Source organism: Phyllobates terribilis, unplaced genomic scaffold, assembly GCF_046119375.1.
Source record: "Phyllobates terribilis strain yellow unplaced genomic scaffold, ASM4611937v1 Scaffold_7__3_contigs__length_470593459, whole genome shotgun sequence".
Classification (NCBI taxonomy): Eukaryota; Metazoa; Chordata; class Amphibia; order Anura; family Dendrobatidae; genus Phyllobates; species Phyllobates terribilis.
The window spans coordinates 357,704,841-357,728,978 of record NW_027362767.1 but is presented as its reverse complement, the minus strand read 5'-3'; the positions used below and the strand labels follow the sequence as shown (position 1 = coordinate 357,728,978).

At 44.4% G+C, this 24,138-nt stretch overlaps 1 protein-coding gene across 4 annotated transcripts in view; it reads right to left on the bottom strand.

Moving 5' to 3' along the window:
• MOSPD1 (motile sperm domain containing 1) overlaps positions 1-14,945 on the bottom strand; it is a 45,151-nt gene extending 30,206 nt beyond the window's left edge. The window contains exon 1 of one of the 4 annotated variants that reach the window (XM_073641303.1): positions 14,735-14,945. Coding sequence is in view for 2 of the 4 variants with exons in the window: in XM_073641300.1 (XP_073497401.1) it covers positions 960-1,006 (47 nt within the window). In the remaining 2 variants the exon portion in view is untranslated. Of the gene's footprint in view, positions 1-959; positions 1,278-14,449; positions 14,474-14,556; positions 14,672-14,734 lie in introns of those variants that run through there. The other 3 variants (XM_073641302.1, XM_073641304.1, XM_073641300.1) reach the window with 3 other exon arrangements.
• Positions 14,946-24,138: the final 9,193 nt, after the last annotated feature.

Sequence of the window (24,138 nt, the reverse complement as noted above, 5' to 3'; positions counted from 1 at the left end):
CTTTTAGTCGACTTCAGAGAAATGAACACCCGTCCTCATAGCTCCAGAGAGGATGAAGTAATGCACTTGCTCCAACCCTTCACAAAGGGTGATGTGGGTATCGCCAGCACCTCCCTCTAGCAGATAGCAGGTATTTATACACCCAGACCAGGGTGTTAATTAGCCAGAGAAAGGTAGCCGCTGGGTCCTAGAGAGACAGCCTCAAGGTGTCTGTAATGCCAAACGAAGAGATCTCCTGCAACTAACTGCAGGGCAACTGTCTGTCACCGCCTCCCATTGAATATAGGTTGGCTATGTGGGGGCTCATAGTGTATATATGGTGGCTATGTGGGGGCTCATACTGTATATAGGGGGACTGTGTGTGGGATCATACACTATATAGTGGCGTGTGTGTGGAGGTCCATACTATACATAGGGGCTGTGTGTGGTGGTCCATACTATATAGGGGGCTGTGTGTGGACTCGTACTGTATGTAGGGGGCTGTGTGAGGGCTTATATGGTATATAGGGGTGTCAGCATACTTAATTCTGCTCATTAAGTGATACCTTCAATAAATGAATATAAAATAATAATTAAAGTTAATATTGATATTGTTTAGAATTAATTTCAGCCTATTGGTTCGGCCTCCACAGCAGTCACGGTCTCTTATGTGGCCCCTCGGGAATATTAATTGCCCACCCTTGACCTAGCCTGTAGATCGGAGAAAACCCCTTCACTGACACAATACTATGACGACTTGTGTCCTTAAACCCTTAACAGAGTGATGTAAATTCTGGCGGATCCCTCTGACCTATAATAGGGTCTGTCAGGTTTCTGGGGTTTAAGTGTTTTTAATGGCAATAATATGGCTGCAGACTACATGAAAAACAGCAGAAATCCCAACAGAACAAAAAAACAGACCCCGATCACCCAGAACACACGAGAACTAAAGGAAGCTACAGAGCAGGGTCATACGTTACCTCACGTGTGCCGCCATGTTACGTGCAAGCTGTGAGCTGTACGTCATAGGAGCGGGTACGGCTGAACATTTCCCACTTATTACAGATGAGGGATATTATGGCGTGCTCTCAGCGTCTCGCCTGGAGCTCACAGAACCTTCGCTCTTTGTTTTTCACCCTGTGCTCTGTCTCTTTTTTTCCTCCTATTTGCTGGTGTATTTTCCCAGCCTGTATAACTTGCACAACACTTCTCCTCCCTCCCCCTCCATACTCAGTGTCGCTCCACGTGGCTAGTCATGTGACCATGTTTACAGGGCGCTGCTGCCGTCTGTCAGGTCCGTCTGTCAGGTCCGGGGTTACAATGTCACTGCCTCAGCAGTGTCACCCTGACTCCGCCGACCAGCCAATCATTGAGCTGACTTGGCCGCAGACAGTGCTGACGGCTGTGAAATCTTAGGCTCACAAGCAGACCTTGCAAGATGGGGCCCGCCCTGAGTCACCAAAACAAAAGGGTCCTGTCCCAGAAGAAAGAACAACAAGACGGCAGATGGTGCCATGTTCCTTTCTCCATAATCCCCCTGAAATGGCTGTTCAGCAGCTCCGTGTTATAACACTTTGTAGGAAACTAAAGAGCAATATAAATCTTATCCTGTATATACAGACACTACGGGCACCATCTAGTGTTACTAATGGAAATGTGAAGATCTTGTCTCCACATCCTCCAAGGTTATGGCGCTGTAAGAATACTGTGGTGGGACCAGGGGTGGATTAAGAGTAGCAAGGGCCCCGGGCAGTTTAGAAGGCCCACACACACACACACACACACACACACACACACCTGATGTATCACGTGACATGTCACATGATCCCCTGTGATAGATCATGTTATAGTTCACGCGAAATTAATCTGGCACAATATTAATTATAATATTTTTTTTTAGGCTGTGTGCCCACTACGCGTTTTTTAAGCGTTTCCGCAACGGCAATTCCGCTGCAGAAACGCTTAAAAACCGCTTGGTAGAAGGTCTGCCACGTTGCCCAATGATAATCCGCATGTGCTGTGCACATGCTGCGGAAATTTCCGCTGCAGATTATCATTGCGGAAAAAAAACGCAGCACTAACAATTATTTTGCGGAAGCGGCGCTTTCGCCGCCATTGACTTGCATTGGAACACATGGAATCCGCATCACAGCATCTGTACTTGCAGAATCCATGCGTTTCAATGTGCGGATGGTACCCAGGTTTTGAGAAGAGGAGACTCTCCTCCGGACCCGGGTACCATAGAACCTGTAAAAAAAGAATAAAATAAAAAATAAATATTATACTTACCTTCTGATGGCCCCCGGTGTCTTTATCCGATGCGTCCTGGCTTGCCGGCAGCTTGCGATGGTCTAAAAAGGACCTGCCGTCACGTCATTTAGTCATGTGACGGGTCACAAGACCGCTGACGTCGGCAGGCCATCAGAAGGTAATTATATATTTATTATCAACCCGCATGGGGAAATGCATGTGAAGAACGCTTCACATCAGCATGTCCCTGTCAGGAAAAACGCATGTACAATCCGCATGCGTTTTTTCTGCCAGGGAGATGCAGAAATGCTCAAAAAAAATCTGGAGCATTTCTGCAACGTGGGCACATACAATTAATGTAAGGCTATGACTCAATATTGAGCACACGTAGCCATCTATACATGGCAGGAGGACGCACGTAGCCATCTATACATGGCAGGAGGCCGCACGTAGCCATCTATACACGGCGGGAGGCCGCACGTAGCCATCTATACACGGCGGGAGGCCGCACGTAGCCATCTATACACGGCGGGAGGCCGCACGTAGCCATCTATACACGGCGGGAGGCCGCACGTAGCCATCTATACACGGCGGGAGGCCGCACGTAGCCATCTATACACGGCGGGAGGCCGCACGTAGCCATCTATACACGGCGGGAGGCCGCACGTAGCCATCTATACACGGCGGGAGGCCGCACGTAGCCATCTATACACGGCGGGAGGCCGCACGTAGCCATCTATACACGGCGGGAGGCCGCACGTAGCCATCCATACACGGCGGGAGGCCGCACGTAGCCATCCATACACGGCGGGAGGCCGCACGGAGCCATCCATACACGGCGGGAGGCCGCACGGAGCCATCCATACACGGCGGGAGGCCGCACGGAGCCATCCATACACGGCGGGAGGCCGCACGGAGCCATCCATACACGGCGGGAGGCCGTACGGAGCCATCTATACACGGCGGGAGGCCGTACGGAGCCATCTATACACGGCGGGAGGCCGCACGGAGCCATCTATACACGGCGGGAGGCCGCACGGAGCCATCTATACACGGCGGGAGGCCGCACGGAGCCATCTATACACAGCGGGAGGCCGCACGGTGCCATCTATACACAACAGGGAGCCGCACGGTGCCATCTATACACAGCGGGAAGCCGCAAGGCGCCCCTCCCCCCCCAAAGACAGCAGGAGGCCGCACGGCGCCATCTATACTCAGCAAGAGGCCGCACGCAGTCACACACACACAAACATATACAGACATATACACACACGCATAAACACATTTGAAACACAAAAATACATATAAACAGACATCACACAATGATATCTGCCAGCACACACATACATACATACATACACATACACACACACTCACCATCCCCCTGCTCGGCTCCAGTCCTCCTGCTCCTCTCCGGTGGTAAGTAGCAGTGCAGGCCGGGCGCGCACTGCATGACGTCACAGCTAGGAGACACGGCCGCGCACAGGGCCGTGTCTCCTAGCAGTGACGCGGCCGGGCCAGCACAGGGAAGTTAACTGCTGCAGTGCTGGCCCGGCCGAAGCAAAAGCAGCGGCCGTGCACCGCTGCTCGGGGAGCGGTCCGGGGGCCCTCCCCGCCACCGTCTACCGGTATGTGCCGCGGGGCCGCACATATAATGAGGGCAATCCGGCCATAGACACCCACATGGCACCACATAGTCCTCCATACAGAATAATGGCCCCATATAGTGGTGGTTGCTCTGCTAAAGTGCGCCAAGTAAAACCACCCTGTTGGCCAGATTGAATATGACATGTATGGCCTATACAGACACAGGGAGGGAGACAACTGTTAGTCTAGGAGAGAGGAGGACAGAAAACGCCAACCTAGGTCTTGGACTAGTTATCTTCAAAGTATATTTTTTCTGAAATACTGTGGCATTTCAGAATAGAATATACACGATAGTGATAACACAGTCATTGTCTGAATCGTGCTCCCCGTAGTTCAGGCAGCAAAAAAAAGCTTTTAAAAAGCTTGTCCAGCCATAAGATATTTTTGACCTAGATTTGGGATTAGGTCATCAGTATCAGGACAGTTGGGGTCGGACAGTCTGTGCCCCCACCAATCAGCTGTTATTAGCTCGATGCTGGCCAGATGTGAGCACTGGACGGAGCGGCACTGCACAGCCCCATTCAGTGTGTGGTGGCGGCCACCGCCGAGCTTCTTTTCACATTTGGATCTTATTAATAAAGTGTAAATGAGAGCAAAAAGCAGTTTGTAAAGAAAGAGAGGAAAATCTCACATTCCATGACGTGTACTCTCTGCAGGCCAGCAGCCAGATAACAGACATTGCCAGAGACCTGACCTGAATGGCCTGTTAGGTCAGCAGCAGTCTGCATTGTTTCCAAACAGGTCGCCCTGCCTTAAGCAATATGAAAGCTGCCAGTACTGCAAGGCTACATCTCTCATCTTTATATACACCAATGATTATAATTCTATAAATACTAAGTACAATAAAATACAGATTCAATCATTAAAAGGGTTTTCTGGACTCAAGAGAGATTTCTGCACTTACCCTGATAGTGTACAATGTGCACACTGTCAGGATTCCCCTCTATTTCCAACATTACATGACCACAAGAATGCGATTTGCATATCTGAGGTCACGCCTGAGTAGATTCTCATCCACTCCTCTCAATAGAGCACTGAGACAAGCGGATAAGAATCAAGTTGCCACATGATTGCAAGTATGTAATTAGTACACTTGTGGTCACGTGACCACTCACTTGCACTGGAAATAGAGGGGAATCCTGACTGCAAGCACATTGCACACTGTCATGATTCGGCAATTTGAGTGACTGCAGAAATTTCTCAGGCGAACACCCTTATACAACTCACATTAAATATACGTTGTCCGAGCACTTGTTTGGTCTGGTTGACAACTCTCCATGAACTTGGAAGCTTTACTATATAAAAATAGGCTTGACCAGACTTTTCCACCAGTAGCATGACTCTAGTGGGAACAGATCCAACATGCCCGAATCCTTCTTTGGTCCCATACACAATAGAAAGTTGTCCAATCTCAAGGATGGCAGGTTTGAAAGACTTTGATCTAATGCCAAAGTGTTAATCTTCTATGCATACAGTAATGTTTAACCTAATCTATATGTATGAACCATCCACAATTTGGGTTCTGGTGCCACTGTAAATTGATTGTTACATTTGGTGATAGTACACTATGTGAGTGCACCATAAAGCCGATACTATACAAGGGAATGTGACTGTCCATAATGATACTAATTATCACAAGGTATGTGCGGATACTTTACACGTGACATACTGATCCTCCAGAGTCAGCAGCTGCCTGGAGATGTGTGTAATGTCTGAAGCATCATCGCAAATGACTTATCACATAAACACGAGCATGCACAGGATACATTACTGCGTAAGTGGGTGAGCACTGAGGCTGGGGCTGTGAATCAAGATGGCCATAATAGTTCATAAAACAATAAACGCTGCCGCGGTTTTAATCAATGCATGGTAATGTAGACTCACTTATGTGGTCAGCGTCGGACTGGGATGTCAAGGGACCACTAGTAACACTGACTCTGGGGGCCATAGGTACATGCAAATATTACATATAATTATAAAATAATATATAATATTAAGAATAAAATAAATAATAATACACTGGGGCAGATTGCACATAGAGAATCAAGTGTATTGTGCAAACTACTGTTCATGTATGAGAGTGGGGGACACTCATACACAGGGGCCAAAAGGGGGATTCACCTGTTCCCCTGTCAGCCAGTCCAAGTCTGCGACAATCTAAGAGAGGCACGTTCATTACGTCCCCTAATGAAGTTTCAAAACAATGAAGACTTGGCAGAATATTAAATACCTGTCAGGTGATAGAAATATGACTGACAATCAGTGAAGTCAGATCCATCCAGCTGAAGAGTAAACATAAAATGACAACAATTATCATTATTGGAACTGAATTGGACAGCAGATCCTTGATATGAACACACATTGGCCCGACAGCGATCGCTCTCCACCACACCACTCTCCCCCCATACAATTGCATTCTTAGTTCAGCCAAGTGTGCATGTGTGCAAATAGCATAAAATGCAAAAGTAATAAGTGATGGCATATCGATATTGGCGCAGTACCGTGGCCCGTCATGTCCATGACCATAGGAGGACTAAGAGGTCAGACCCCCAGCAAATCATTACATGATGGCCTATCCTAGCTGTCACTTACTGATACGGCTATTAACCCTATAAATGTATACTATACTAATTTGTAATCAAAGATTCCTGTAAAATGAATTGGCTGCAGCATAACACCGCTGCAGCCAATCACTGAACTCTGCTATGGAAAGCCGTTGAGATCAGTGACTGGCTGCAGCAGTGATGTGCGCTGTTAACGTGACGTTGTCTCTGCAACCAAAAACACAAGACAGAAGGAGCGGCGCTGGACCCAGGGAGAGTGAGTACTAACGGATTTTGTTATTTTACATGAATTCTATCATTTGGATGCCACTTTTTAAAAGTGAAAAAAAAACTTTAAGGGGATTTTCCAGTTTCAGAAAACCCCTTTACCCCTTTATCTTAAAAAAACAACAACTCACTCTCGTCATGTCAAGCACTGAGTCTCCTCCGCTTATCCTGGTGTAAGAAATACCATTATCGCACACAATCTCGATATCAAATTAAAAAGATACCAAAGAATAACAACATCAAGAATTATTATAATTATTATTGACAATACCAATATCAAACGATAAGAATACTGCACAACAACAATATCCCTACGTAGATTCTAGGGGGCAGTCAGCAAAGAAAGCACATCAACAAAAGTGTATAAAAAGAAACTATTTTAAATCCCAAACCAAATGTGCAATATAAGGCCATGGCCACACTATCAGTATTTGGTCAGTATTTTTTCTCCGGAGTGGGAGCCAAAACCAGGAGTGGGTGATAAATGCAGAATTGGTGACTTGTTTCTATTATACCTTTTCTCTGATTGTTCCTCACCTGGTTTTGGCTCCCTCTCCTGAGAGAAAATACTGACCAAATACTGATAGTGCGGCTGTGGCCTAAAACTGATATTTTTCTTTAAGATACCGTAAACATTGTTATTCGGATAAAACTGGTCCGTTAAATAGCCATCCGTTTTCTTCCATTTGAAACTGCCTCTACCATCAGCCCGCCTAGGACAAGTATGTACCGTCACTTCATGGTGGACGCACTGGAGGTCCCGAGATGTCAGATGTAATATTAGCATGGGACCAATAATACAAAGTATATGAACACTTAATGCGCTTGTTTTAATAAACTTCATGAAAAAAAATTGTAGACTCTCTAATTATTATGTATTAACTGTTCCTTTCCAAATGAGTGTCCTATATCATATTCACCTTGTCTATGAAAATTATGTATTTAATTAAGGATAAGCAAGAAGTAATATACGGCAAGAACATTGTTAATAAAAAATTGGGCACCGGGCCGGCAATCTAATCCAGAGACCTGATCTGAAGGATGAAAGAAGATTATTGACTATAGAGATGAGCCAATAAAAACTGAAACAAAAATCACCCTAAAATAGTCACAGAATGAGGTAAAATCAGAACATATAAACCTATAAGAAGAGCTCGCAATCAAAATCTGAACATGCAAAACGGAGAGAGAGAGATGTAATAGAGATAATGCTGATGTATAAAGGACATCGCTCTCTTTGGGGTATTTTCGATCGTAACCCCTATTTGGTCTCTCATCCTAGTCACTCTTATTTGTCTTTTACTGCTATATATCACATGTTGTACTTTGTTTAATAAAGATACAGTATTTTGCAATAACAGCTATATCTTTGGCTGTTATTTACTGAGAACGATGTCCTTTATACATCAAAATCAGAACATAGTCGACCTGGGAGCCAAGTAAAGACCAGGAGGAGGAAAAAAAAGCTGCAAGGAAATCAAAAGCTCCATGGCCGGTCAGCAGGCGCAGTATGTTTTATGATAGCTAATGCACCATCGGCAGAATACAGGCTGCCACAAAAGAGCAGCCCGTATTCTGCTGATGGGTTTTGCTGGGAAACATCACGTAACTTGATTTCTGAAAAAAAAAAAAATGCTTCTCCCCATACAAATGTGAAATGTTTATCCTGCACGCAGGCAGCGTACGGCCCTAGAGAAAAAGTATCTAGATAAAATGATAACATTAGACATTTCCTGCACTCACCCTGCCTTAGCCTCCATCCACGCCTGACTTTTATGACTGAGAAGCTGCTTCCTGTCTATAATAACAATGGTAACTCTCTTTTTTTTCCCCTCAGAGACTATTTACAATATCTGTGGGGAAAAGGCTTGTGAGTCTGGCTTCTAGGCTATTAATGGTGAATGCTGTATTCTCAAAATCATGGACTTATCCCATCGGATGTACGTATGCAATATGTGTTCCCACATGCAGTTCATAGGCTTCTTTTTTCAACACTCACTTTATGTCTGCACTGCATGTATGGGATGGGCTCAGGAGCTGGGCCTGCTACATACTGAGCAGGTGCCGGCTGTATTAAATAGCTGGCACTCAAGTCTAACTGCTGCAAAGGGGGCTATCTTAGATGGCAGCAGTTTAACTTCTTAGATACTGCTATCATTTAACAGGTTGGAAATATGGGGAAAATGTCTCTTCTGATCCCCATTTGCTTCCCCGGTTGGGTGGTGCATTGTCATAGTAGCCAATGGTCTATTGAATTCACCCATGTGTGCCATGTTTGTACATGGCAGGGCTTCACAGGGGCTAGTTTTAGAATACACTGCAATATTACAGTATTGCAATGCATTGCACAGTCAAGAGATCTCTAGTTCAAGTTCTCTAGAAGGCCCAATAAAAAAAGTAATAAAAATAAATATTATATAATTGACGGCATAACTATTTTTTCATTTTATTTTTATAAAAAAATACAAACATTCCTACCATTCCTCTATTACCAAAAGATGAAAAAATAAAATAAACATTAGGTATTACTATCACTACAAGCGCTACTCTATAAACTGATAAAATATAATATTTACCCCACATTTAGAACTCCAAGATTAAAGAAAAATTTAAATGGCAAAATTGTTGTTGCTTAATCTAAAAAATGAATAAAAAGAGATCTAACGGAACATATAATGAAAAAGCTACAGCTTTTACCTTTAAAAAAAATTACAAGACCAGATACAACTCTATCAACCAAAAAATAAAAAAGCTTTAGGTCTTGGAAGGCAAGGAGGAAAAGTCAATAGTGAAGAGGGGTCCACTGGGACCCTGTTACCCAAGGGCCCACATACAGTGGGTACGGAAAGTATTCAGACCCCTTTACATTTTTCACTCTTTGTTTCATTGCAGCCATTTGGTAAATTCTAAAAAGTTCATTTTTGTTTTCTCATTAAAGTACACTCTGCACCCCATCTTGACTGAAAAAAAAACAGAAATGTAGAAATTTTTGCAAATTTATTAAAAAAGAAAAAACTGAAATATCACATGGTCACAAGTATTCAGACTCTTTGCTTAGTATTGAGTAGAAGCCCCCTTTTGAACTAGTACAGCCATGAGTCTTCTTGGGAATGATGCTACAAGTTTTTCATACCTGGATTTTGGGATCGTCTGACATTCTTCCTTGCAGATCCTCTCCAGTTCCATCAGGTTGGATGGTGAACGTTGGTGGACAGCCATTTTCAGGTCTCTCCAGAGATGCTCAATTGGGTTTAGGTCAGGGATCTGGCTGGGCCAGTCAAGAATGGTCACAGAGTTGTTCTGAAGCCACTCCTTTGTTATTTTAGCTGTGTGCTTAGGGTCATTGTCTTGTTGGAAGGTGAACCTTCGGCCAAGTCTGAGGTCCAGAGCACTCTGGAAGAGGTTTTCATCCAGGATATCTCTGTACTTGGCCGCATTCATGTTTCCTTCAATTGCAACCAGTCATCCTGTCCCAGCAGCTGAAAAACACCCCCATAGCATGCTGCCACCACGTTTCACTGTTGGGATTGTATTGGGCAGGTGATGAGAAGTGCCTGGTTTTCTCCACACATGCCGCTTAGAATTATCACCAAAAACAAAAAATTCTATCTTCGTCTCATGAGACCAGAGAATCTTATTTCTCATAGTCTGGGAGTCCTTCATGTGTTTTCTCAGCAAACTCTATGCGGGCTTTCATATGTCTTGCACTGAGGAGAGGCTTCCATCGGACCACTCTGCCATAAAGGCACGACTGATGGAGGGCTGCAGTAATAGTTGACTTTGTGTAACTTTCTCCCTACTGCATCTCTGGAGCTCAGCCACAGTGATCTTGGGGTTCTTCTTTACCTCTCTCACCAAGGCTCTTCTCCCACAATTGCTCAGTTTGGTTGGATGGCCAGGTCTAGGAAGACTTCTGGTGGTCCCAAACTTATTCCATTTAAGGATTATGGAGGCCATTGTGCTCTTAGGAACCTTGAGTAATGCAGAAATTATTTTATAACCTTGGCCAGATCTGTGCCTTGCCACAATTCTGTCTCTGAGCTCCTTTGGCAGTTCCTTTGAGCTCATGATTCTCATTTGGTCTGACATGCACTGTGAGCTGTGAGGTCTTATATAGACAGATGTGTGCCTTTCCAAATCAAGTCCTATCAGTTTAATTAAACACAGCTGGACTCCAATGAAGGAGTAGAACCATCTCAAGGAGGATCACAAGGAAATGGACAGCATGTGACTTAAATAATAGTGTCTGAGCAAAGGGTCTGAATATTTATGACCATGTGATATTTCCGCTTTTCTTTTTTAATAAATTTGCAAAAAATTCTACATTTCTGTTTTTTTCAGTCAAGGTGGGGTGCAGAGTGTACATTAATGAGAAAAAAATGAACTTTTAAGAATTTACCAAATGGCTGCAATGAAAAAAAGAGTGAAAATTTTAAAGGGGTCTGAATACTTTCCGTACCCACTGTAAACCTTCAGACGACACTTACAAAAGGTTGTAACGACATGAATTCTCATTCAACCCCGTATATTTACATGCTGTCAATCCCAAATCGGGAATTCCACATTGTACTTAATGTTGGCAGGACGCTTATTTAGGTGGGACTGGCAGGCCATCTGACATGTATTAGATGTTCAGCTGATGTTTGTTCCAGAGATGTCCAAGAAAAAAAAAGATTAATTTGTTCTCAAGGGAAAGAAGCAGCAGCCAGTGGTGTCAGTGGCTTAGTGCCCTCTCTACATTGGGAACACATGCACACATGTGCAGGGGAGGTTGGGATGAATATCTGTTGGCCAAATGAGCGCATGGCTGACAACTATTGAAGGCGGACGGCCATCTTACAGCAGAGAGCTGCTTCCATTCTTGTCGACCTAGTATATACCATAATACTAAAATTGTGTCTAAAACCTGATGTGATAGTATGCGCTATGTTTTTTGTACATTCTTTTCTAAATTCTGAGAGCAAACAAATTAATCTGTCCTGGTATATTCTGGACACTTAGCCGGGATGTAACTAGAAGATTGTGGGCCAGAATGCTAAATCTCCACCAGGGCCCCCAACTATCAGGGGTCTTTCATAGCATTGGTCTTCCTAACATGGGCCAAACAGACCTTTTGGGTCCCACTAGGGTTCAGGACTTGGGTGCATCTACAACCCCAGCACCCACTATAGTTACACCCCTGCGGTATCTTATAGAACACAATAACTAAGAAACCCATATTGTAATAGTGAGTCCTGTGCAGATATGAGGTTGCGCCTTGTGTACACGAGGCTCCTCGGCTCAGCCGCTCATCAATACTGAATAATTCATCATTGGAGACCTGTAAGCGTCTTGTGATGTTTCTTTATCCCTATCGGTTCCTCAGCGTGTGACAACTACACAGAGGAGCCAGAGCAGACGAGCGACACTATGGCCAACCAATATCCAGTACTGGCAATAATGTAGGGACACTGCCCCATGGAGAAGGCTTCTCGTTGCCTTCACCCTGTAGAATTTGTTTTTCCAGCAAGTGCCCAGCTTCTTACTGGAGACTAGAGCCCATCCTGCTGACACGTTTTATCACTGTGTAATTACATTATCATTATTGTTACTATTATTATTTGTGTGGTGATGAGAATAATAATATTATTAGTTAGTATGATATTCTTAATAGTATTATGTTTATCATGATTAAAATTATTAATAATCATATACTGTCACTATTAACATTATGGCATTATTATTAGTAATATTACACTCTTACTATTATATTATGTATTATTGTTATTATTATTATTATTATTATTACATTACTACTATTAGAATCATCACCATTAGAATGATTACATTGATATTATTATTATATCACTATATTGGAATTACTATTATTATTACATTATTATTATATTATCACTAAATTGTATTATTATTATATTACTGTTACTATTATTGCAGGATTATCACTATTACTATATGGTATTACTATTATTACTATCATTATATGGTATTATTACTATTATATCACTATTATGGTATTCTACCTATTATCACATTATTATCACTATTATAATACAGTATTATTATTGTATTGTTATGGTATTATTAAACCTATGACATTATTACTATATGGTATTATTATACAACTATTATGTCACTATATGATATTACTATAATATTATTACATTATCACTATCCCTTTATGGTATTATTGCTATGATTACATTATTAGCACTATTACTATTTTATTATGATCACATTAGTATTATCAGTATTCAGTATTATTATGGTATTGTACTACTATTACATTATTACCACTATCACTATATGTTATTATTACTATGGTCACAATACAGTATAATTGTTACTATGGTCACTATACAGTATTATTGTTACTATGGTCACTAGAAGGTATTATTACTACTATGGTCACTATATGGTATTACTATGGTCACTATACCATATTATTATTGCTATGGTCACTATACCGTATTATTATTGCTATGGTCACTATACCGTATTATTATAACTATGTTCACTACATGGTATAATTACTGTGATCACTATACGGTATTATTATTATTATGGTCACTATATGGTATTATTATTATGGTCACTATATGGTATTATTATTACTTTGGTCACTATATGGTATTATTACTATGGTCACTATACGGTATTATTACTACGGTCACTATATGGTATTAATGCTATGGTCACTATACGGTATTATTACTACGGTCACTATATGGTATTAATGCTATGGTCACTATATGGTATTATTACTACTGTCACTATATGGTATTAATGCTATGGTGTGGTCACTCTACAGTATTATTATTATGGTCACTATACGGTATTATTACTATGGTCACTATACGGTATTATTATTACTTTGGTCACTATATGGTATTATTACTACTATGGTCACTATATGGTATTAATGCTATGGTCACTATACGGTATTATTACTACGGTCACTATATGGTATTAATGCTATGGTCACTATATGGTATTATTACTATGGTCACTATATGGTATTAATGCTATGGTGTGGTCACTCTACAGTATTATTATTATTATGGTCACTATATGGTATTAATGCTATGGTCACTATACGGTATTATTACTATGGTCACTATACGGTATTATTATTACTTTGGTCACTATATGGTATTATTACATTGGTCACTATACGGTATTATTATTATGGTCACTATATGGTAATAATGCTATGGTGTGGTCACTCTACAGTATTATTATTATGGTCACTATACGGTATTATTATTACTTTGGTCACTATATGGTATTATTACTACTATGGTCACTATATGGTATTAATGCTATGGTCACTATACGGTATTATTACTATGGTCACTATACGGTATTATTATTACTTTGGTCACTATATGGTATTATTACATTGGTCACTATACGGTATTATTATTATGGTCACTATATGGTATTAATGCTATGGTGTGGTCACTCTACAGTATTATTATTATGGTCACTATACGGTATTATTATTACTTTGGTCACTATATGGTATTATTACTACTATGGTCACTATATGGTATTAATGCTATGGTCACTATACGGTATTATTACTATGGTCACTATACGGTATTATTATTACTTTGGTCACTATATGGTATTATTACATTGGTCACTATACGGTATTATTACTATGGTCACTATATGGTATTAATGCTATGGTGTGGTCACTCTACAGTATTATTACTATGGTCACTATACGGTATTATTACAGGTATTATTCGCCCCGTCCCCGCTGCTGTGTCTGGCACCGCTGGGTATGTGGATGCCCCCGGTCTCACGTTTCCCCTCCTGCACACAATGCTGCGGCTGCCATTACCGCGGGCTCAGCGGACGGCACATACACACAGCACACCGCGCTGCGGCTCCGTCTCACACTGTTTACTCGGCTCGGTGTATTCGGGTCAGATGAGGCGGTGTGTGCGGATGTCACGTAGTTCCCCCGCCCTCCCCCGGTGACTTCCCGCTCCCTCCCCCCGGTTCCCCTCTCTCTTTACCTCCTCTCCGGGTCCCGCTGTTCTCCGTCCCTTTGTCAGCAGCCTCTGGCCGCAGTGCCGCCCCGGAGCACAGCCGTGACGTCAGCGCTCCTGCTGCGGATGCTGAGCTGCTGCTGCCGCCTCTGTCACTGATCGGGCAGCTCACAGCTCAGCAGCGCACCCCGGGGATGGCGACACCAGCAGCCACAGGGCGTGACGTCACACAGCTCACAGTAACTCACTGCAGCCCCTACGTCATCACCAACTATCATCATTGCCACCTGCACTGCACCTTCTACATCCCCACCACTGCTCCCTGCACCTTCTACATCCCCACCACTGCTCCCTGCACTGCACCTTCTACATCCCCACCACTGCTCCCTGCACCTTCTACATCCCCGCCACTGCTGCCTGCACCTTCTACATCACCATCACTGCTTCCCACACTGCACCTTCTACATTACCACTGCTCCCTGCAGTGCACCTTATAAACGATCACTACTGCATTCTGCAATGCACTTTATACATCGCCATAATAATAATAATCTTTTTATTTATATAGCGCCAACATATTCCGGGGCGCCTTACAATTCAGACAATTTACAGACATTACTGGCACTGTCCCCATTGAGGCTCACAATCTACATTCCCTATCAGTATGTCTTTGGAACCTGGAGGAAACCCACGCAAACACGGGAGAACATACAAATTCCTTGCAGATGTTGTCCTTTGTGGGATGGGATTTGAACCCAGGACCCCAGCGCTGCAAAGCAACAGTGCTAACCACTGAGCCACCACAACTGCTCCCTGCACTTCACCATCTACATTACCACCATCTACACCATCACTGCTCCTTGCAGTGAACCTTATACATTACCACCACTGCTCCCTGCACCTTCTCTATCACTACGTCTGCTTCCTGCACTGCACAGTATACATCCCTAGAAACTGCTTCCTGCACTGCACTATCTACACTATCACCTGTGCTTCCTATACTGCACCTTATTCATCACCACAACTGCTTCCTGCTCTGCACCATCTACACTATCACTGCTGCTTCCTGCACTACACCTTTTACATCCCCACCACTGCTCCCTGCATTGCGCCTTCTCCATCACCATCGCTTTCTACACTGCACTTTCTACATGAACACTGCACCTTCTGCACGATCACTGCTGCTTCATGCACTGCACCTTCTACATCACCACCACTGGACCATCTACACAATCACTGCTACTCCCTGCACTTCACCTTATACATTACAACCACTGCCTGTTATGATCTGCTACAAGCACTAAGGAAAGACAGGAGATCTGTCCCTACAATCGAACTAAACTGGATCCCTACGATGTAACGGGGAACCTGATCCTGCGATCAGACCCGCTAAAGTCCTCGGCTAGTCTGTACGAAGACCTATAGATGCAAGGGAGGAATCCCTACAAGAACTAGGGACTGGGATAAAGTTGGACACCTCCTAGCAGAAATTGTAGCAGTCAAAGACAAACACACAACAAAGAACATAGAGGTCCAAAGACCTAGCAAAACTAACAGAGAACGGTAACAGAGTACCAAGCTAGCTCAAGAATAGTAAATACAATGAAGTCCAGCAAGGCCAGGAGGGCGGAGCCGGATTAAATAGGCAAAAATGGTCATGTCACCAGCAAACTAGAAAAAAACTAACAGGAGAGTTCTAACAGTACCCCCTCTTCTAAGAGGATCCTCCGGATCCCCTAGGATCGGGCTTATCAGGAAACCTCCTGTGAAATGCTCTGACAAGTCTGGAAGCAGAAACATCATCCGCCCTCACCCATGAGTTATCCTCGGGTCCGAAACCCTTCCAAGCGACGAGATACTGCAAACTCCCTCTATACCGTCTAGAATTTAGGATGCGGGAAATTTCGTATTCCCCGTCCTCCACCACCGGAGGAACAGTGGCAGAGGCGTCACCAACCGACACATCAGCTTTTTTCAACAGAGAAACATGAAACACCGGATTAATCTTCCAGGAGGTAGGAACCTCCAACCTAACAGCAGATTGGTTAACTATCTGAAGCACCTTAAAGGGCCCTACAAACTTGGGTCCCAATTTTTTAGAAGGAATCCTCAATCGCAGATTCTTAGAGGACAACCAAACCATGTCACCAATAGCAAACGAAACCTCTTGCCGTTTCCTATCAAAGTACCTCTTAGATTTTTTGTTAGCCTCCTGAAGATTATCACGCACATCCGTCCAAACTCTCTCCAAATCACCGGAAAAACTCTCCTCCTCCGGCACAGCCGATACCAATTTGGAGAATGACCCAAAAGACGGATGTCTCCCAGTACAACAAAAAAAAGGCGAACACCCAGCAGAAGAGGATGTATGGTTGTTAAGAGCAAATTCAGCAAGTGGCAGAAGCTCAGACCACCCCTCTTGATTGTCTGCCACAAAGCAACGCAAGAACTGCTCAACATCCTGGTTCTTTCTTTCTGTCTGGCCATTAGACTCAGGATGATATCCGGATGAAAACGACAAATGAACTCCCAACCTGTCACAAAAGGCACGCCAAAAACGAGCCACGAACTGAGGTCCCCTATCAGAAACAATGTCAGTAGGAACGCCATGTAGTCTGACAATTTCCTTGACAAAGGCCTTAACAAGTGTCTTAGCGCAGGGCAGTTTGATGAAGGGAACCAAGTGACACATCTTGCTAAAACGGTCCACGACCACCCAGATGACCGTGAAACCTTCAGAGGGGGGAAGGTCAGTAATAAAATCCATAGCCAGATGTGTCCAAGGTGCACTAGGAACCTCCAGAGGGCAAAGCAACCCCGCAGCAGGAGCATGCGAAGACTTAGATCTAGCACACACAGTACATTGATGCACCCACTTAATGACTTCCTTCTGCCATCCAGGCCACCAAAAACTGCGACCCACAAGTCTCTTGGTCTCAGAAATTCCTGGATGACCTGCCAACCGAGACTCATGACACTCAACAAACAAATCTCTCCTAAAGGTCCTAGGCACAAACAACCTCCCATGACGAGTGTTAGATGGGGCATTCTCCTGAGCTTTAAAAATCTCATCCTCCAAAACGGAGTCCAAAGCAGCAATCACAACACCTTCTTGTAAAATGCTCTCCTCCTCCTCCTCAGCACTGACCATAGGAGAAAAGCTGCGAGACAAAGCATCCGCTTTAACATTCTTAGTACCCGGGATGTAAGTAACGGAAAAATTAAACCGCGAGAAAAAAAGTGCCCACCTAGCCTGACGGGCATTCAAGCGCTTGGTAGCATCAAGATAGATCAGATTTTTATGATCCGTGAAAACCTGAATGGGAAATTCAGCACCTTCCAAGAAATGACGCCAGTGTTCAAATGCGAGTTTAATAGCCAGCAATTCCCGATTACCAATATCGTAATTAAGTTCAGTCTCAGAAAAAATTTTTTAAAAAAAGGCACAGGGATGTACTCCATCCTTGCTTTCCTGAGACAACACCGCACCGACCCCCACAGAAGAAGCATCAACCTCAACCAAAAACGGCTTAGTCACATCAGGCTGCATAAGAATGGGAGCAGAGGTGAACCTCTCCTTTAGAAACACAAAAGCTTCAATGGCCTCAGTAGACCACTGAACCGCATTAGCACCTTTCCTGGTGAGATCGGTCAGTGGTTTGACAATAATAGAAATTTTTTTTATGAATTTTCTGTAATAATTGGCGAAACCCAAAAACCTCTGTATCGATTTCAAACCAATAGACCTAGGCCATTCCTGCACAGCTTGAACTTTAACCGGGTCCATCTCAAAACCTTCACTGGAGATAATGTAACCCAAAAAACTAATTCTCTGTACAGCAAACTCACATTTCTCTAGCTTAGCAAAAAGCGAATTGTCCATTAATAACTGTAAAACCTCACGTATGCTCCGCCAATGAGACTCCAGATCAGGCGAATAAATCAGAATGTCATCCAAATACACAACCACATTTTTGCCGATCAAAGGTCTAAGGATGTCATTAATAAGATTCTGAAAAAATGCTGGTGTGTTGGTAAGACCAAAAGGCATAACCAGATTCTCAAAATGACCCACAGGAGAGTTAAAAGCAGTCTTCCATTCATCACCCTCCTTCATGCGCAACAAATTGTATGCCCCCCGGAGATCAATTTTAGAGAACCACTTGGCCCCCACTAACTGGTTAAACAAATCAGGAATCAATGGCAGTGGGTAAGGATTGCGTACAGTAATTTTATTAATCTCACGAAAGTCCAGACAAGGACGTAAACCGCCATCTTTTTTTTTAACAAAAAAAAATCCAACAGCCACAGGAGACTTGGAAGGCCTAATGTGACCGGCGGCCAAGCTTGTCTGTATGTATTCCTCCAAAGCCTTTCTCTCAGGAATAGTAAGATTAAATAAACGACTTTTAGGAAGAGTCGCTCCAGGGACAAATTCAATGGTACAATCATAGTCTCTATGGGGAGGCAAAATTTGTGACTCCTCCTCAGAAAAAACTCTCCAAAAATCCTGAATAGGTACAGGTAATTCCCCTTTTTCCACCGCAGCAATACGTCCGTTACAACACTTGTCATAACATTTAGGGCTCCAGGACTTAATTTCATTGGTAGATCAATCCAGTACAGGATTATGCAATTTTAACCAGGGCAACCCCAATATTACTGGAGAAGGCAAATTATTCAATACTACCAAATCCAAATTCTCTTGATGAATACCATTAATAGTGAGGGGAAATTCACAGACCTTGTGAGTAACACTCTTCAAGGGAGAGCCATCGACAGAAACCACAGCAATAGGGGATGACAAAGGTTTAGGTTTTAATGTAAGTTTTTCCAAGAATCCCCCATCAATCACATTCAGAGTAGAACCATAATCCACAAATACCCGAAATTCAATTAATTCTTCCTGAGCAGCGGTAGTAGCAGATAGGAATACTCCCTTTGTATTTAAACAGGCAATACGGGCATAACTGACCATTTTTTTTTTTCTTTGTTCATACGAAGCACACAGTTCTTAATAAAATGACCAGAATTTCCGCAATAGAAGCACAAACCTTCAGAAAGCCTGCGGTCTTTTTCCTGAGAGCGGGGTGTCATCGCCCCAATCTCCATCGGCTCTCCTTTGTCAGCACAGACCCTCTCAAGACTCTGAGCTGACATAGCAGAGGATTTGCTCTCATTAACCCTTGCACGCAGTCTCCTGTCCACCCGTATAGCTAATTGCATAGCCTCCTGCAAGTTTCCAGGTGTAGGATAAGCAATCAGCAAATCTTTAACCCTTTCACCTAGCCCCGCCAGAAACAAACTTTTCAAAGCTGAATCGTTCCACCCCACCTGGGCAGACCACCGACGGAAGTGAGAACAATACTTTTCCACGTTACCTGATCCCTGCCTCAAACGTCTCAATTCAGACTCAGCAGATGAGACACGATCAGGATCATCGTACAACAAACCCAAAGCAGAAAAAAAACTATCCACTGATCTAAAGCACGGATCACTAGGTTGGAGAGAAAAAGCCCATCCCTGAGGATCCTTGCGCAAAAGTGACATTATGAACCCTATGCGCTGTGATTCATCACCAGAGGATCCGGGTCTTAAACGAAAATACAATAAACAAGCATTTTTAAAAGAAAAAAAATCTTGTTGTTCACCAAAAAATAGATCAGGCAGACGTACCTTTGGCTCTACCAAATGTGCTCCAGAACAGCTACTCAAGTGTTGTTGGAGCTCGGCCACCTCCAGAGAGAGTCCCTGCAAGCGTTGAGCCAAATCTTGAACCGAGACCATGATGGAAACTGGAGGTCTTTCCTTAGAGAAATTCTTTGGGCTGGACTTACTGTTATGATCTGCTACAAGCACTAAGGAAAGACAGGAGATCTGTCCCTACAATCAAACTAAACTGGATCCCTACGATGTAACGGGGAACCTGATCCTGCGATCAGACCCGCTAAAGTCCTCGGCTAGTCTGTACGAAGACCTATAGATGCAAGGGAGGAATCCCTACAAGAACTAGGGACTGGGATAAAGTTGGACACCTCCTAGCAGAAATTGTAGCAGTCAAAGACAAACACACAACAAAGAACATAGAGGTCCAAAGACCTAGCAAAACTAACAGAGAACGGTAACAGAGTACCAAGCTAGCTCAAGAGTAGTAAATACAATGAAGTCCAGCAAGGCCAGGAGGGCGGAGCCGGATTAAATAGGCAAAAATGGTCATGTGACCAGCAAACTAGAAAAAACCTAACAGGAGAGTTCTAACACTGCCCCATGCACTGCACTGTCTACACAATCACTGCTGCTTCCTGCACTGCATCTTCTGCATCACTATCACTGCTTCCTGCTCTGAACATCATACATTACCACCATTGTTTCCTGTAGTGCACTATCTACAGGATCATTGCTGCTTCCTGCACTGCACCTTCTACATCACCACCACTGCTGCCTGCACTGCACCTTTTACATCACCACCACTTTCTACACAGCACCTTTTACATGAACACTGCTGCTTCCTGCACTGCACCTTCTGCACGATCACTGCTGTTTCATGCACTGCACCTTGTATGTCACCACTACTGCTTCCTGCACTGCACCTTCTACATCACCACCATTGCTCCCTGCACTAACATTCAGCACAATTATTGCTGCTTCCTGCACAATCACTTCTGCTTCATGAACTGCACCTTGTATATCTCCACCACTGCTTCTTGAACTGCACTATCCACTCTCATTGCTGCAGTGCACCTCATACATCATCACTGCTTCCTGCACTGCGCCTTTTACATCAACACCATTGCTTCCTGCAATGTAGCGTCATACTTCTTCAACACTGCTTACAGCACTGCACCTTCTACATCACCACCACTGCTGCCTGCACTACACCTTTTACATCACCACTGCTTCTTGCAATGCACGTTGTGTCTGATGACTGCTTCCTGCACCATCTACACAATCACTTTGGCTTCCTGCACTGCACCTTCTACATCACAACTACTGTTTCCTGCGCTGCACCTTCTACATCACCACCAATGCTTCTTGCACTGCACCATCCACACTATCATTGCTGCTTTCTGCACTGCATTTAATACATCACCGCCACTGTTCCCTGTGTTGCGCCTTGTACATCATAGCTACCATTGCTTCCTGCACTGCACTTTCTATATGACTATTATTGCTTCCTGTTGACACCTTATACATTGCCATCATTGCTTCCAGCACTATTCCTTCTACATCGCCAACACTGCTTAATACAACGCACTAACTTTATCACCAATACGCTTCACCTTGCATATCATCACTGCTTCCTGCACAGCACATTCAACATCACCACTATTGATTCTTGAGCTGCATTTTCTACACCACAACCACTGCCTCCTGCACTGCACCTCCTACATGATCACTGATGCTTCCAGCACTGCACCTTTTACTTCATCAGCACTGCTTCCTGCACTGCACCGGCTACATCACCACTACTGCTCTCTGCACTGCTCCTTCTACATCAACACCAGTGCACCTTTTAGATCACCACTGCTTCCTGCACTGCACCTTCTACATGATTACTGCTGCTTGCTGCACTGTACGTTCTACATCACCACCACTGTTCCCTGCACTGCACCTCCTACACAACCACTGCTGTTTCCTGCAGTGAACCTTATAAATCACCTCCACTGCTTACTGCACCATGTACACGATCTCTGCTCTTTCCTGCACTGCATGTTGATCATCATCACCACTGCTTCTTGCACTACACCATCTACACGATCACCACTAATTATTTCATTCTACATCACACCACTGCTTCATACACAGCACTAACTATATCACCTATACACGTCACCTTGCATATCATCACTGCTTCCAGCACTGCACCTTCTACACGATCACTGCTGCTCCCTGCACTGCACATTCTACATCACCACTATTGATTCTTGGGTTGCAATCATTTTCTACATCACAACCACTGCTTCCTACACTGCAGCTCCTACATGATCACTGATGCTTCCTGCACTGCACCTTCTATATCATCACTACTACTCTCTTCGCTGCACCTTCTACATCACCACTGCTTCCTGCACTGCACCTTCTACATCACCACCTCTGCCCCTGCACTGCACCTTCTACACGATCACTGCTGCTTCCTGCATTGAACCTTGTAGATCATCACCACTGCGTCCCGCACTGCACCATGTCCACAATCAGTGCTCTTCCCTGCACTGCACCTTGATCATCAACACCACTGCTTCTTGCACTACACCATCTACACTATCACCACTGCTTTCTGCAGTAGTACATCACCCCCACCCCCTGAACAGCAATTTCTACACGATCACTGCTGTTTCCAGCAGTGCACCTTCTACATCACTACGACTGCTTCCTGCACTGTTCCTTTTACACTACCACTGTTCCTTGCGCTGCATCTTCTGCATCACCACCACTGCTCCCTGTACCTTCTGCATCACCACCACTGCTCCCTGCACCTTCTGCATCACCACAATTTCTCCCTGCACCTTCTGCATCACCACCACTGCTCCCTGCACCTTCTGCATCGCCACCACTGCTTCCTGCACCTTCTGCATCACCACCACTGCTCCCTGCACCTTCTGCATCACCACCACTGCTCCCTGCACCTTCTGCATCACCACCACTGCTCCATGCACCCTCTACATCATCACCACTGCTCCCTGCACCTTCTGCATCACCACCACTGCTCCCTGCACTGCACCCTCTACATCACCACCACTGCTTTCTGCAGTAGTACATCACCCCCACCCCCTGAACAGCAATTTCTACACGATCACTGCTGTTTCCAGCAGTGCACCTTCTACATCACTACGAATGCTTCCTGCACTGTTCCTTTTACACTACCACTGCTCCTTGCACTGCACCTTCTGCATCACCACCACTGCTCCCTGTACCTTCTGCATCACCACCACTGCTCCCTGCACCTTCTGCATCACCACCACTGCTCCCTGCACCTTCTGCATCACCACCACTGCTTCCTGCACCTTCTGCATCACCACCACTGCTCCCTGCACCTTCTGCATCACCACCACTGCTCCCTGCACCTTCTACATCATCACCACTGCTCCCTGCACCTTCTGCATCACCACCACTGCTCCCTGCACCTTCTGCGTCACCACCACTGCTCCCTGCACCTTCTGCATCACCACAATTTCTCCCTGCACCTTCTGCATCACCACCACTGCTTCCTGCACCTTCTGCATCGCCACCACTGCTTCCTGCACCTTCTGCATCGCCACCACTGCTTCCTGCACCTTCTGCATCACCACCACTGCTTCCTGCACCTTCTGCATCACCACCACTGCTTCCTGCACCTTCTGCATCACCACCACTGCTCCCTGCACCTTCTGCATCACCACCACTGCTCCATGCACCCTCTACATCATCACCACTGCTCCCTGCACCTTCTGCAT